This window comes from Bubalus kerabau, chromosome 2 (assembly GCF_029407905.1).
Source record: "Bubalus kerabau isolate K-KA32 ecotype Philippines breed swamp buffalo chromosome 2, PCC_UOA_SB_1v2, whole genome shotgun sequence".
Classification (NCBI taxonomy): Eukaryota; Metazoa; Chordata; class Mammalia; order Artiodactyla; family Bovidae; genus Bubalus; species Bubalus kerabau.
The window spans coordinates 191977771-191991406 of NC_073625.1; the positions used below are offsets into that span (position 1 = coordinate 191977771).

At 57.6% G+C, this 13636-nt stretch overlaps 1 protein-coding gene across 12 annotated transcripts in view; it reads left to right on the plus strand.

Moving 5' to 3' along the window:
* PCBP3 (poly(rC) binding protein 3) overlaps positions 1 to 12551 on the plus strand; it is a 232721-nt gene extending 220170 nt beyond the window's left edge. For 7 of the 12 annotated variants that reach the window (XM_055569844.1, XM_055569843.1, XM_055569851.1 and 4 more), the window contains 5 exons: positions 5951 to 6029; positions 6450 to 6509; positions 10356 to 10408; positions 11353 to 11522; positions 11944 to 12551. In XM_055569844.1, coding sequence (XP_055425819.1) covers positions 5951 to 6029; positions 6450 to 6509; positions 10356 to 10408; positions 11353 to 11522; positions 11944 to 11980 — 399 coding nt within the window. In that variant the 3' untranslated portion in view covers positions 11981 to 12551. The remainder of the gene's footprint in view (positions 1 to 5950; positions 6030 to 6449; positions 6510 to 10355; positions 10409 to 11352; positions 11523 to 11943) is intronic. The other 5 variants (XM_055569849.1, XM_055569852.1, XM_055569850.1 and 2 more) reach the window with 3 other exon arrangements.
* The last annotated feature ends 1085 nt before the right edge of the window (positions 12552 to 13636 follow it).

Consider the following 13636-nt stretch of genomic DNA (forward strand, 5'->3'; position numbering starts at 1 on the left):
GAGGACATGGAGCTTCATGGAGAGAGCTCCAGAGCTGGGGTCCAGGAGCAGCAGAGCTGTGGGTCCCCATGACGCTGGGTCTCAGCAGAGGTATTGAGTGCCTGGGGGGAGGGTGGGTGCTGCGTTGGCCATGTCATTGCTTAGCGAGTAAGCAGGCGGGAAATGGAAACACCTGTGTTATAGTGAGTGGAGGAAACCAGTGGGTCCTGTGCAGACGGTGGTCCCTGGGACCCCCCCCCCCACAGTGGATGCAGCTAGGATGGAGCACCTTCCCCGCCTGCCTCCTTGGTGTCCCCCCAGTCTCCCAGGGAGAGCCCTGCTGAGAGGGACCTGCATGGCTGCCCTGCTGATGCCTACACCTCTGGCTCTTTTTGGTGGCGGGGAGGCACCCTCAGCCTCACCTGCTGCAGAGCAGCTAACTGGGCAGGTTAACCCCCCTCCCCACCCCTCCTCCATGTCGCATACCCTCTCTGGCTGAGCTGAGCTTCTTTTCAGTGGCAGGGCTCTCAGCCCACCCCTCCCAGAATCAGAACCTGGATTTTCACAAGGCCCTATATGACTTGTGTGCACGGAGGACTGAGAAGGAAGAACCCGGATCCAGTCAGAGCCCCAGGAAGAGAGGATAGGCGGGAGGGAGGGAAGACTCTAAGAGATGATTGCAGAGAATTTCTCAGAATCAGTAACAAAACAGTCCTCACATTCAGCAATCCCAACAAATCTCAAACAAGATCAACCCAAATCCTTCTTAGACGTGTCCAAACAAAGCCACATGACACCAGAGACCAAAGCATATCTTCTGAAGATGGAGGGAGAAAGAATATGGCAGAGGAGCAATGCAGGGGCCACAGGGTGATGAAATAAAACAACCATCAGAGGGTCACCGAGGGCAGGCATTTTTCAGACAAACAGCTGTGACCTCCTAAGGGGCGCCCTTCAGGAAAAGGAAAATGACCGCAGAAAGAAGGCTATGAACACAAGAAAGAATGGTGAGCGAAGAAATCTGCCATCTCTTTCCTTTTAAAAGAGGCACAGATCAGAAAGAAAACATTGATATTTTTGTCCATTAAAACGTAAACATCTGGGTCAATGAAAACACACTTTGTAAAATCAAAATCAATGCTAATTGCTGGGATTAACATACAGAACTAAATGGACCCCAAGAGCACAGCTAAGATTTAGGATGTGGCCGAGGGGATGAAAAGATCCTGGGGCCACTGTAGCGTTCAGGAGGAGGCAAAGATGCTGAATTAGGGCTGCAGATGTGCGTGTGACAGCTCCAGAGTGGTGGCTACAGAAAAGTGTTCACTTTTGTAACTTCATTAAAAGTGTGGGGTGGGGGGCGTGGGTGACCAGAAAACATCATTAATCAACACAGCAGAAAGGGAAAGAGAAAAGAAACCCTGGACGATCAGGGCAATTAACATACGACAACAGAAATTACTATACATCTACGGTGACCAAAGTAAGAAACTTTCCAGTTAAAAAACAAGGTCTGTCAGATTTTTAAAAAATAAATAAATAAGCAAACAAAAACAAAAAAGTTTTCAGTTTTATTTCAAAGGGCACACCTAAAGAAGAAGGACCTAGACAAATTAAAAAAAAAAAAAAAGATAGGAAAAATATACAAAAATACTAACCCAAAGAAGCAATATACTATTATTATTATCAGTGGGGAGAAAAACAAACTTTAAGGCAAATCACTTACTCGTTACTTATTGATAAACCGTTCAGTTCACTCAAAGAAAGCAATTTAAATTTGTATGCACCTAAAACACAGCTTCAGACACATGTAAAGGAAAAAATTAACAAACCATTAGGGGAATCTGACAGACATTGCAGCGGAGCCTGAACGCGAAGGCCATGTAGACAAGAAGCAAGAGATTCTGACGGTCCCGCGTGAACCGAGTTAACCAGTGTGCCCTGAGCTCTCACCGGCACAGCTGCCGGACCCACGAGAATGCTTACAAAGCTCCACGACACACGGAGCACAGACTCACCGTCTCTCAAAAGCTGGAATTAGAGAGACAGCTCTCTCCCACAAAGCAGTAAGTTAAAATCAATAGTTCAGTTCAGTCGCTCAGTCGTGTCTCTTTGCACCCCCATGAATCGCAGCATGCCAGGCCTCCCTGTCCATCACCAACTCCCAGAGTTCACTCAGACTCATGTCCATTGAGTTGGTGATGCCATCCAGCCATCTTATCCTCTGTCATCCCCTTCTCCTCCTGCCCCCAATCCCTCCCAACATCAGAGTCTTTTCTAATGAGTCAACTCTTCGCATGAGGGGGCCAAAGTACTGGAGTTTCAGCTTTAGCATCATTCCCTCTAAAGAAACCCCAGGGCTGATCTCCTTTAGGATGGACTGGTTGGATCTCCTTGCAGTCCAAGGGACTCCCAAGAGTCTTCTCCAACACCACAGTTCAAAAGTATCAATTCTTCGGCGCTCAGCTGTCTTCATAGTCCAAAAGATGATTAAAAAAAAAAAAAAAATCTCGTCCTTACTGAAACTTAAAGCTGACCAGAAGACCACAGTGAAAGGAAAGACACATGACCCTCCTGGACGGGACATCAGGGGTCCTCCCAGGTTGAGATGCGGGTACTGCCGAAGTGACACAAAGTCCCTGCTGCTGTTTCATGTGAAAGAGCAAAGGCCCAAGCCAGCAAGCTGGTCACACCGAGAACATCTGATGGGAAACAGACACTCTGCCTGTACCGAGAACTTCAACAACGAGAAAGAAAGCTGTAGCACTTTTAGAAAAAAAAGATAGAATATCTTTCAGTTCACAGAAGCATAAGCTATTAAGGAAAACAGTGATGAATCTGACCACATTAGAATTTTTAAATGTGGTTTCTCTCAAGGCTCCATAAGGAAATTGGGGGAAAGATCTTTCTAGTAAATGGAGCTGAACTAGAATGAGAATCTGAATACGTAAGTTTATGTGAATCAGCAGAAAACAGCCTGGTAGAAAGATGGACTAAGGACACCAGAGAGCCCTTCACAGGAGAGGAGACTCACAGTCGGAACTACGCAGCCTGTCCCTGAACGTGTGTGCAGCTGTGTGCTTGTGAGCACTTGTCTCTGATTTATACCCCGACACGGTTCAGTGGGAAGGGCAGGTCATGGAGAAACATCTGTGATGTGGCGCTACCTCCCCTCCTTTCTTCCTTCAAATCCTGGCCACATTTGTGGTAGAAATACCTCAAAAAGTGGGAAGTCTCCTCAGCACACAGTGCTGCTCCTTCCTTCACAAAATGAAGAAATGGAGCCCAGAAGGTCCCGTTAAGGATGAAACCAAGACAGGAAGATGTCAGCTGACATCCAGCGGTCCCCGACTCTGGGGGAGGGCTTCCCTGGGCACCCCCATCCAGCCAGTCCTTCCCCAGGTGTCACCTTACATGTGGGTGCCGGAGGGGGTTATGTGTGCTGTGGCCACTGTTTCATCAAAGGCAGCAGATATGTGCCGGAGGACAGGTCAGGGTTGGAGCAGCTGAACTTCTGAGGGTCAGGCTTCCCAGGTGCGAGCAGAGCCCTCCTCCTGGGTCGTCCGGCTGTGCCTGTAACACGTGTGGTGGCGGGCTCATCCATCTAACTGGGAGACAGAGGATCATCCCGGGTGTGGGGGCCATGGGCAGCCCAGTGGGGAGCCTTGTGAGTGTGCGATGTTCCTTCACCCAACTCACATGGCAGCGCTTCTTCAGCCTGCCTGCCGCTCACGTGGGGCCCGTCTCCCAGCTATGCCCGTGTCCGCAGCCCTGGTCGGAGCTGGAGCCGACTTGGGTCAGTTCTCCTGCCCCCAGGGCCCTGATCTGCCCCGCCATCCTGTCCGCTGCACAGCTGTGCGCTCCCGGGCACTCGGGGACAGAGGGAGAGGGCCCTGCCCACATGGCGACCGCACAAGCCCGGCCACCAGACGCACAGACACCAGCTGGGATGGAGTCGTGGACCCGGACCAGGGAGCAGCCCAGCCGAGGCCCTGCACACAGCGCAGGCCCGCTCCTGGGGCTTCCCGCTGGTCCCCGGCCCCCAGGTGACAGGGCTAGAGCCCCCAGGGAGAGGGCCGGGCCCCGCCAGTCCCCACCGGGCCACTGTCCATGCCCCAGTGCGGTGTCTGCCAGAAACCCCAGTGAGGAGAGCACAGGCGGCCTGCCTGCAGTGCCAAGGCTATGGACGGCCACCTGGATGTTTGTCTCTGGACATGGGTTTCCTCCTCCATCCTAGGAGCTCTCTCCCCTCCTTAGCCCCCCTTCTAGCCCTCTGTGTAGGTGGACTCGGGGCACAGCACCTGCCCAGCATCCTAATGACCCAGGGTGACTTGCTGTGCTCTGGGGTGGGGGTGGTTTGCAGGACAGAGTCGGTGCTCCCGTCACTCTCATCTTCATGCCCCCGGCGCCCATGGGTCCTTGCCATCTTTCTTTCGACATGCCTCTGGAAGGAGGAGCTGAGCAGCGGGGTCCCCGGCCCATCAGCCTCTTGCACAGGGTTGTCTTGCCTATGGCACAGCAGTTGCCAGTCACCGCTCACCTCTCATCCCCAGGGCGTGGGCTGGTGTCCCCATGACAATGATTCCTGGATGTGCTCTCCTGACACCTCTCAGGCTGCTTCCGTGCACGTCTGCTCAGGACACCCTGAGCCCCATGGTGCTGGGTCACTGGGCTGACATGCCAGGCAGCAATGTGCTGTAAGCCCCAGCCCCACCTCACTGGGGACTCTCAGAGCGCACTCTGACCCTGGGTCACCCCGCCCCCTCCTCGGAACCGCCAGATGTGGCAGCTGAGTTGGATGTGGCCAGCTCCCCCTGTGCCCCATCTCATCAGGGACTCTCAGAGTGTGCCCGGCCCATGGGAGGCCAGCAGCAAACCCACTCCTCTGTCACCCAGGGGCTCACCCTTGAAGGCTGGGACGTCAGAAATCCCAGTGTTTGTCCTTCTCTTCCCTTCCACAGACTCTGCAGGATGGGACCAATGGGGTGACTGGTCAGATCCACGTCTCACCTGGGGATGCCCACGACTCTCGGGTGCCCCCACCTTCCAGCCACAGGGCTCAGTGGAGACCTCAGGGCCCTGGAAACACTCAGGCTAGGCTTCCTTTGTGAAGGTTGGGAGTTGCAAGCGTGTCTTGGAATGACCTGGCCCTCCATCCACTCGGCTGGAGATGTGGGGCCAGTGGGTGAGCCAGGGCTAAGGACACATCCAGAAGTCTCAAGGCCGGGGGTGGGGTTTAGAGAGCCCTTCTTAGGTGGCCACGGCTCACCACAGTTACCTCCATTCTCTGTTGTTTTTAGTGCTTTTTTAAGAAGTGAGGCTCAGATAAAACAAGAAACTAAAGCCTTCCACAAAAGTCTAGGGGATGGGGGACAAAGGTCAGATCACAAGGGACAAGGGAAGGGTGCAGGCGTGGCTGGCCCCATGGGAGCCCGGCACACTCCTAGTGGCTCTGCAACACCCTTGGCTTCGTAGCACCCTTGGGTGGGGACTTCCAGCCCTCCGCCTGTGATCCCAGGGGCCCAGGAGGCGGGCCGTGGCCTGTGGGCCTGCATGGGGCCCCCACTGAATCACCCCCTGGGTAGAGTGAGCACCAGGCAGCTATCTGGACCAGGTGTGCAGAAGGGAGGGGGCGTGGGTCTCCCGCCCACACGCCTGAGTCCCGTGAGTGACAATGTGGCGCTGAGGCTTTTAGGGGCCCTGCAGGTCCTGCTCTCTGGCTCTAGATCTCCCTGGTGAGCCCCGGCACCCGTCTGACCGGGGCTGAAACGGGGAAGGACTCAGTGCCTGCCGACCGACCATGGCCCATTGGTTATTCCAGGCCAAGTCCTTGCGTGCTGCTGCGTCCGCCATGTGTCGCATGGCCCCCTTTCTATCTATCTGTGCAGACTTCTGTTACGCGTTTTTAATTTGGTGTGACTTGTACTCGATAACAATAACCTTCTTAGCTCTCGTGTCCCTCCTACCCCAGCAGTTGACCAAGCTCCACCAGCTGGCCATGCAGCAAACCCCCTTTCCTCCCCTCGGACAGACCAACCCCGCTTTCCCCGGTACGTACCCAGCCGCCCTTTCTGACCTCTCTTCTCACCCGGGGCCTTTCTCTCTCCGAGCGTCTGTGTTCAGGGCAGCGAGCGGAGCAGGTAGGGCTGTCTGAGTGCTGGGACACAGCGCTGGGCACGCTGCTGCGGGCGGGCAGGGATCTGTCTGATGTCTGTGCGGGTCAGTTACCCCACAGCTGGCCTTCCTGAAGGAGACACCTCCCCCTCGAGGGTTCGTCCTGCTCTGCTGCCTGCTGGCCGTTGGGGAGGGCCTCCTGCAGGAGGCCGTACACCCGCAGGGCGCTCTGCCCAGACGGTGCCCCCGTAGCGCAGGGCGGCGCACCAGTCAGACTTTGAGCTTCCCTAGTTGAAGTGACCTTACTTCTCTCCTTGAGGGCAAAACATTAAATCTGTTTCTTCTTTGCTCTCCAGGAGAAAAGCTGCCTTTACACTCCTCCGAAGAAGCTCAAAATCTGATGGGCCAGTCGTCAGGTAAAATAAAACCACGCTAAATGGAGAGCCAGCAAGCCAGGAAGGGACCTGGCGGGTGGAAAGGGCCAGAGGGCCACTCGCTGAGCGCCTCGGGGGAGGGCTGCCGCCATCCCAAGCCTGCCCGAGCGGGCCACTCCAGGTCTGCACACGTGGCTCCCAGCTTCCACCTATGGCTCTGCAATTGCGGTGATGGGTCAAGTCTCTGCCAGTGCTTGGGGCACAGCGACCCCATCAGGTAGAAGGTCACTTATCCTCCCGGGGGCACAGCATGGAAGGCTGGAGGGAAGGGCCGACCAGGCTGTGAGTTTTCGTAGGAGAGAAGACCACTCTGGGGTGGATCTGCGCTGAACACCCCCTGACGTGGCAGGGCAGGCGTGGATCCTCAGATCCCGTCACCCAGGCTTGGAGCAGAGAGCGTGGCTCCTTACAGGCTGTTTGGGAGCAAAGCCACTGGAAGCATGTGCCCTGGACTTGGCAGGGCCCTGTGACAGAGGCACCCACCACGCTCTGACCCACTCCCCATGCAGGCCTGGATCAGAGCAGAAGAGCGAGGGTCCTGCTTATGGGGAAGCCGGGGAGGGTCTCAGCCGCCTCCCCCACTGCTGTTCTGGACCTCAGGGCATCTGCTTGTCATATGTCCCTCAGGACCACAGGGGTCCGGCTGAGACCACGGGGCTCAGGGGTCATCTATTGAGCTGAAACCCCAGCTCTGATGATCCATGTGCTTGCTGTGGCTTTCTTCTCAGTACGGCTTTTAATTAAGCTAATGGAGATTTTAATGAGTGGAAATTAGAGGAAAACAGAATAATTTTGATTATGGAGCTGGACACCCTCTGCACAGTTCCGTATCTGGGTGATGACACGTGTCCAGGGGCTCTGTGCAGCCTCTGCCATTTATAGTGAGATTTCAGTAACTGCCCAGCCCTGGTCTCCGGGACACTGTCTGGGGGCCCCCAGGGCCTGGCCTTCCCAAGAAGAATGCTCCCTCACCACACCCCAACCCCACCACAGCCCTCCCAGCATGACCTCAGAGACAGGGGACTCGTGTTAACACATCCCTATGATGATCTCCCTCTTCAGGGCCCCTGGGACATTTGGAACTCAGGTGCACATACACCCCCATGCACACACACACACACCCCACGTGCACGGACACACACGCCCCCCCCCATGTACATATGCATGCACGACGAACATGCACACACACACACACATGCACATGGACACACACAGACCCCATGTACAAATGCACACACGTTCCCCCATGCACATGGGCACACACACACACCATGAATATGCACACACACATCTATGCACACGGTCACACACACACACCATGCACACGCACACACATGCCCCCATGTACATATGACCCCTGCCCCCATGCACATGCACACATATGCCCTCCCATGCACACACACATACACACCCCATGCACATGGGCACACACACCCCCATACACATACACACACCCCACGTACACGCACACACACCCATGCACACAGGTACACAAACCCCCATGTACATATGCACTCACACCCCCATGCACATGCACACCTCCCATGCACATGCACACACCCCCCATGCACATGCACACACACACCCATGCACATGCAAACCTCCCCATGCACATGTACACCCCCCATGCACATGCACACACCCCCATGCACATGCACACCCCCATGCACATGCAAACCTCCCCATGCACATGTACACCCCCCATACACATGCACACACCCCCATGCACATGCAAACCTCCCCATGCACATGTACACCCCCCATGCACATGCACACACCCCCATGCACATGCACACCCCCATGCACATGCACACACACACCCATGCACATGCACACACACCCATGCACATGCACACATATGCACATGCACACACCCATGCACATGCACACACACACCCATGCACATGCACACCCCCCATGCACATGCACACACCCCATGCACATGCACACATATGCACATGCACACCCCCATGCACATGCACACACACACCCATGCACATGCACACACCCCATGCACATGCACACACCCCCATGCACATGCACACACTCTCATGCACATGCACACCCCCCATGCACATGCACACCCCCCCATGCACATGCACACACCCCATGCACATGCACACACTCTCATGCACATGCACACCCCCCATGCACATGCACACCCCCCCATGCACATGCACACACCCCCATGCAAATGCACACACCCCCCATGCACATGCACACACTCCCATGCACATGCACACCCCCCATGCACATGCACACACCCCCCATGCACATGAACACCCCCCCATGCACATGCACACACACGTGCCATGGCAGCAGGTCAGGAGCCTGGACAGGTTGTCCTCACCCTGAGGCCGCGTCACACGCTCCCTGGCATCTGGGATTTGTGTGGGAGAGGCAGTGCTTGCGACTCCTAAGAGGAAGCCCACCCCTGGGATGGCTTTAGCAGCTTTTCAACGAAGACCCCTCATTTGGAAAACACAAGCCAGGGAAGCAGGTGTGACCCCCAAACCAGGAGTCCTTGCACGGTACTCGGGACCAAGGAAGTCTCTGAGGTGATGTTTTAAATGTCGCTGTCGATTGAGTGTGCGTACAGATGGATGGGGACTGGTAACTGTATTGAAAATACCTTTATAAAAAGAGATAAAGAGCAGCAGCTCCAGGTTTAACTGCGTAAGAGAAACTGGCGGACGGTTTGGGGTGAGTTGATTTGTTTGGCACAGCTGAGCCCTGTGCTCCACGGGCGCCAGAACAGCCTCCACCTCGCCAGGTTCCTGTGCTTGAGACACCAGGGGCCACCGCACGTCTTGTTCCAGGGACCTGGTTGCCGTGGAGGAGGACATGCGGGCAGGGACCGGGCAATCCCGTTTATCAGGACCCCCTGGGCATGTGGGGATCAGGCTGAGGGGCAGGGACAAGTGAGGGAGGAGCAGGGGGTGGGCAAAGGGCTCAGGTCCTGGAATGTTCTGAACTCTGGAATGTTCCAGAGAGCGGCGCCTGCGATGCCTGGCTGCAGGGGCGAGAGGGGTGGGGCCAAGGCAGGATGGCGGGGTCACAGCCACAGGCTGGAGCTTGAGCTGCCTCCTGACAGGGTGGAAGCGCCTGGTATGAAGGAGCACTCTGTCCGGCGATTGCCTCCCTCCCCTCGGGGCCCCTCAAGGCCCCCCTGTTTTATGCACTGTTTCTGAAGCAAGTGATGGACTTGTCCTTGATCCTGGGAGGCTGGCTCTGACTTAGTGGGTCCTGAGCTGGGATTTGTAGAGATGGAAGCTGCAACGTGTGAGGAGCTGGGCCTGGGTGCTCATCTTCGCCCAGACACCCTATGGAAAGGCATGTCTTCCCCGGCCCGGCTCTTGGGCCAGCCTCCCTGCCCCAACACTGGAAGTGTTGTGGGGGGCCAGAGCCCCAGGGCCTGCAAGGAAAGTGGGGGAGGCTGGGGCAGCAGAGGCAGCTGTGCTGGCGAGTCTGGGGCACCCAGGGCTGGTGTGACCAGCATGGCCTGCATACCAGGCATAGACACCAGGGGATCTGATCGATGTCTCAGGAGGCTGTGCCACATGGCAGACAAGTGACGCAAGTTGTACCCAGGAGGAAAAGGGGAGCCACCTCCTGCCAGGTTCCTCCTCCCTGTTTGAGAGATGCTGGGTCAGGAGAGGGGTGGCAGTTGGGACCCAGAGCTCACAGGCCCCAGCCCCCAGCTGTGCAGACCCTACCCTGGGCATTCCCCAGCCCTGCCTGCCTGTGGCTGAGTGGGGAGCGGGGTCAGGTGGGAACAGCCTTCCCCCAGCCTTCACCTACCTAACCCTGTCCTCTCGCTGTGCCCAGGTCTGGACGCCAGCCCCCCGGCCAGCACTCACGAGCTCACCATTCCCAATGATGTGAGTACATCCAGCCTCACCCGCCTGAGCCCACGTGCGCCCCCGCCTCGTTAAGCAGCTGAATGCCCTTGGGGGTGGGTGACGTCACCCCCAAGTTACCAGACAGGGAGGAGCCATGGGGGCATCAGGGTAAACTCAGAATGCAGATGCCAGAGCTGCCTGGGGATCCTGGCTCCCCTGTGAAGGCCCTGCCCTGGTTCAGGGTCACCCTGGGGACAGGTGGCCCAGGAGCACCCCGAAGGCCCTTGGAGGGCCTCCCACACTCCCCCCGCACACTCCCCTGACACGCTTCCCTCACAGGGCCTCACACACGTCCTCCATATGCTCTCCCCATGTCCTCCACCATACAGGCCCCGACATAATCCCTCACAGGGTCTCCCATACACTCCTCCCACACCTTCTATCCACACTTCCGCCACACGCTCCCCTCACACCCTCCCTTACACACTCCTTCACATGCTCCGTTACACCCTCCTTCACACACTCAGTTATCTCCCAGCCATCCTCTGGACCCTCGAGTCATCCTAAGAATGCCGACTCCAGTCCCCAAACCAAGACACCAGGGCGGGTGTGGATCTGGTGTCCTTGGAGGGACAGCAGCCTGCGGGGCATGGCGATGGCTAGAGACATGCCTCTCCAGCTCCTGTGTCCACTCAAACATCCCTCCAGCCCGAGAGTGCAGCCTAGAGGGGCCAGCGTGGCCTCAGGCCAGCAGAGGACACTGAGCCGTGTGAGGGGTCTCCATGACTACAGGCTCTTTATTTGATGGGACTTCCTACAGTTGAGGCCTAGCGGCTCCCATTCTCCAGCAGGAGTGGAGGTGTGCCTCTCGGGGGGACCCGGGAAGGGACCAAAGCAGTGGGACCCCCAGCTCCCCTTACGTCTCGGCTGCACTCAGGCCACAGTGGATTCTCTCCAAGACGCTCCTGCATCCTTTCTTCCAGCTAATAGGCTGCATAATTGGACGCCAAGGGACCAAAATCAATGAAATTCGACAGATGTCTGGAGCGCAGATCAAAATCGCCAATGCCACGGAGGGGTCATCAGAGCGCCAGATCACCATCACGGGGACCCCAGCCAACATCAGCCTTGCCCAGTACCTCATCAACGCCAGGTGAGGACCTGGGTGGGGCCTGGACTGGCCTGCCTCCCAGGGTTCTCTTCTGGGGGTGGGACGTGCTTGGGGAGTCTCCAGATGACACAAGACTGCACGCTCCTCTGTCCTCTCACCCTTGACTTCCACCCTCCAGCCGTGCCTACGTGGCCCCACACAAGTCGCTGGGCGTTGACACCCTACATGGTACGCTGTGGGGAGCCCCATGTCCACGCCTCCCTGGCAGGGCGACTCCTGCACCCCTCCCCACAGTGGCGGCAGAAACAGCCGTGGCAGCCGGGGCCTGTCACATCCCCCTCACCCCAACCCCGTGTGGCAACTGGCATGCAGGCCCCAGGCTGTGAAGGAGGGGTCAGGACTCTGAGGACACCTCGCCCGTGAGAACACGGTGACCCGTGACCTGTTCCCTTGTCTCTTCCAGGCTGACGTCCGAGGTCACCGGAATGGGCGCGCTCTAACCCCACGGCGCCCCCACGCTCACCACCTGTGCAGACTGCCCCCCGCCCCCCGCAGATGTAGAGGTTTCTTTACCAACAGAAGCTATCTGTGCCTGCCTAGACCTATGCCCACAATGCTCCAAGTGTGTCTGGGGCCCCTGGCTCCACCCTGACACTGCTCCAAGTTCATTTATGCCTGCTCCTCACGCGTTGGCATGCCATGTCCATTATTTTAAAGGCTTTGTGGCCACTCCCATCTGTGACGCTCTAGAAACGTTGTTCCTTAGTGTCTGTGTAACCTTTTTAAGATTTGGTTTGATGTGTGGACATTGTCTCCGAGGCCCCAGAGCTGTGGCCGCAGGAAGCCGCCCCTCCCGGGCGCCCTCGGCCTTGTCTCCCATGGCCACACGGGTCAGCACCGGGTGGGGTGCACATCTCCCTATGTCTGAGGGCAGGAGAGTGGAGGGCTCGGGGTTGTGACGGGGAGGAGGGAGCGGGCTGCTGGGCCCCAGGCATCTGTCTTTGGGGCTGACAGTGTGGACCGGCTGGGAGGCACCTCTGCACTGGGTCCCAGTTCAATAAATGATGCGCGCTGCCCCTCATCTTGGACTCCTCTCTGTGACCTCCCCACCCCTCCCCCGCCTCCCACCACGCTCAGACCCCAAACATGCCGAGGAGTGGTTCCACCTTCTCAGACAAAGTGAGATTCCACCTGCTCCCACCTTCAGGCTTCGGCTTGTATGAGTCTTGCTCGTCTTACTTCTGCAAAGCTGCTTGGATGGCAGCAATGTAACCCCAAATCCAGTGTCTACAAGTGAGGCCACCCCCTCCTCCTCCTGGTCACACTAAATTCAGTGGCCCTGAGCTTCCCAGTGGGAGCCCATCCCTCTCCACTGCCCCCCCCCCCCAGCTTAGCCCACCTGTGCTCACCCGCAGGGCCCACTGCACACCTCTCCATGCTGAAGCCTGGGGGACCCAGGCCCGGGGCAGGGGGCTGCCTTGTTATGTGGCCCTGGGCCGCATGGGCACCACCTCCTCGGGCCAGATCTGGGCTCACGGGTGCTGTGGCAGGTGGGGGTCTGGAGGTGAGGCGAGGCCAAGTCCCTGCCACGGGCACCACCATCCTGCATGACCGAGAGTCCGAATGGCCCAAGGGGCTCTTCCTCGGTGCCCACCCCTCAGCAGGAGTCCCTCTGTGTCTGCCCTGTGAGGAGGCTGCTCTGGTCCTCAGACTCTGGCCAGGCCTCCAGTGCTCAAGCCATACAGGCACCCTGCCCCACCCTCCCGGGAGTTCGCTGGTGGAGGCTGGGTGCACAGCATAGAGGCGCCCGGCTATACTGCAACCCCAACCATTTAGGGCTGCAGCTCACTCACCCACTGGACACGTTGGCCAGGTGCAGGCCACAATTCGGGGCCTGGAGGCGACAGGGACGAGGTGGGCACCAGCCTTCCTCTGGGGACCTCAGTCAGCAGTGAGTGGCCAGTGGACAGGGTGACGAGTGCCTTAGAGAGCCCGAGCCAACCGTGGGGTCAGGGGGATGTAGGAAGTGCTGTGTCAATGCTGGGGCTCGAGAAGCTGCAGGCCGAGGGGAAGCTGAGGTGTGGCCCCCGCAGTGCACTCATCTGGAGGAGAACAGCAAGTTGAGGGGCAGCCAGGGCAGCAGGAGCTGGTTCAGG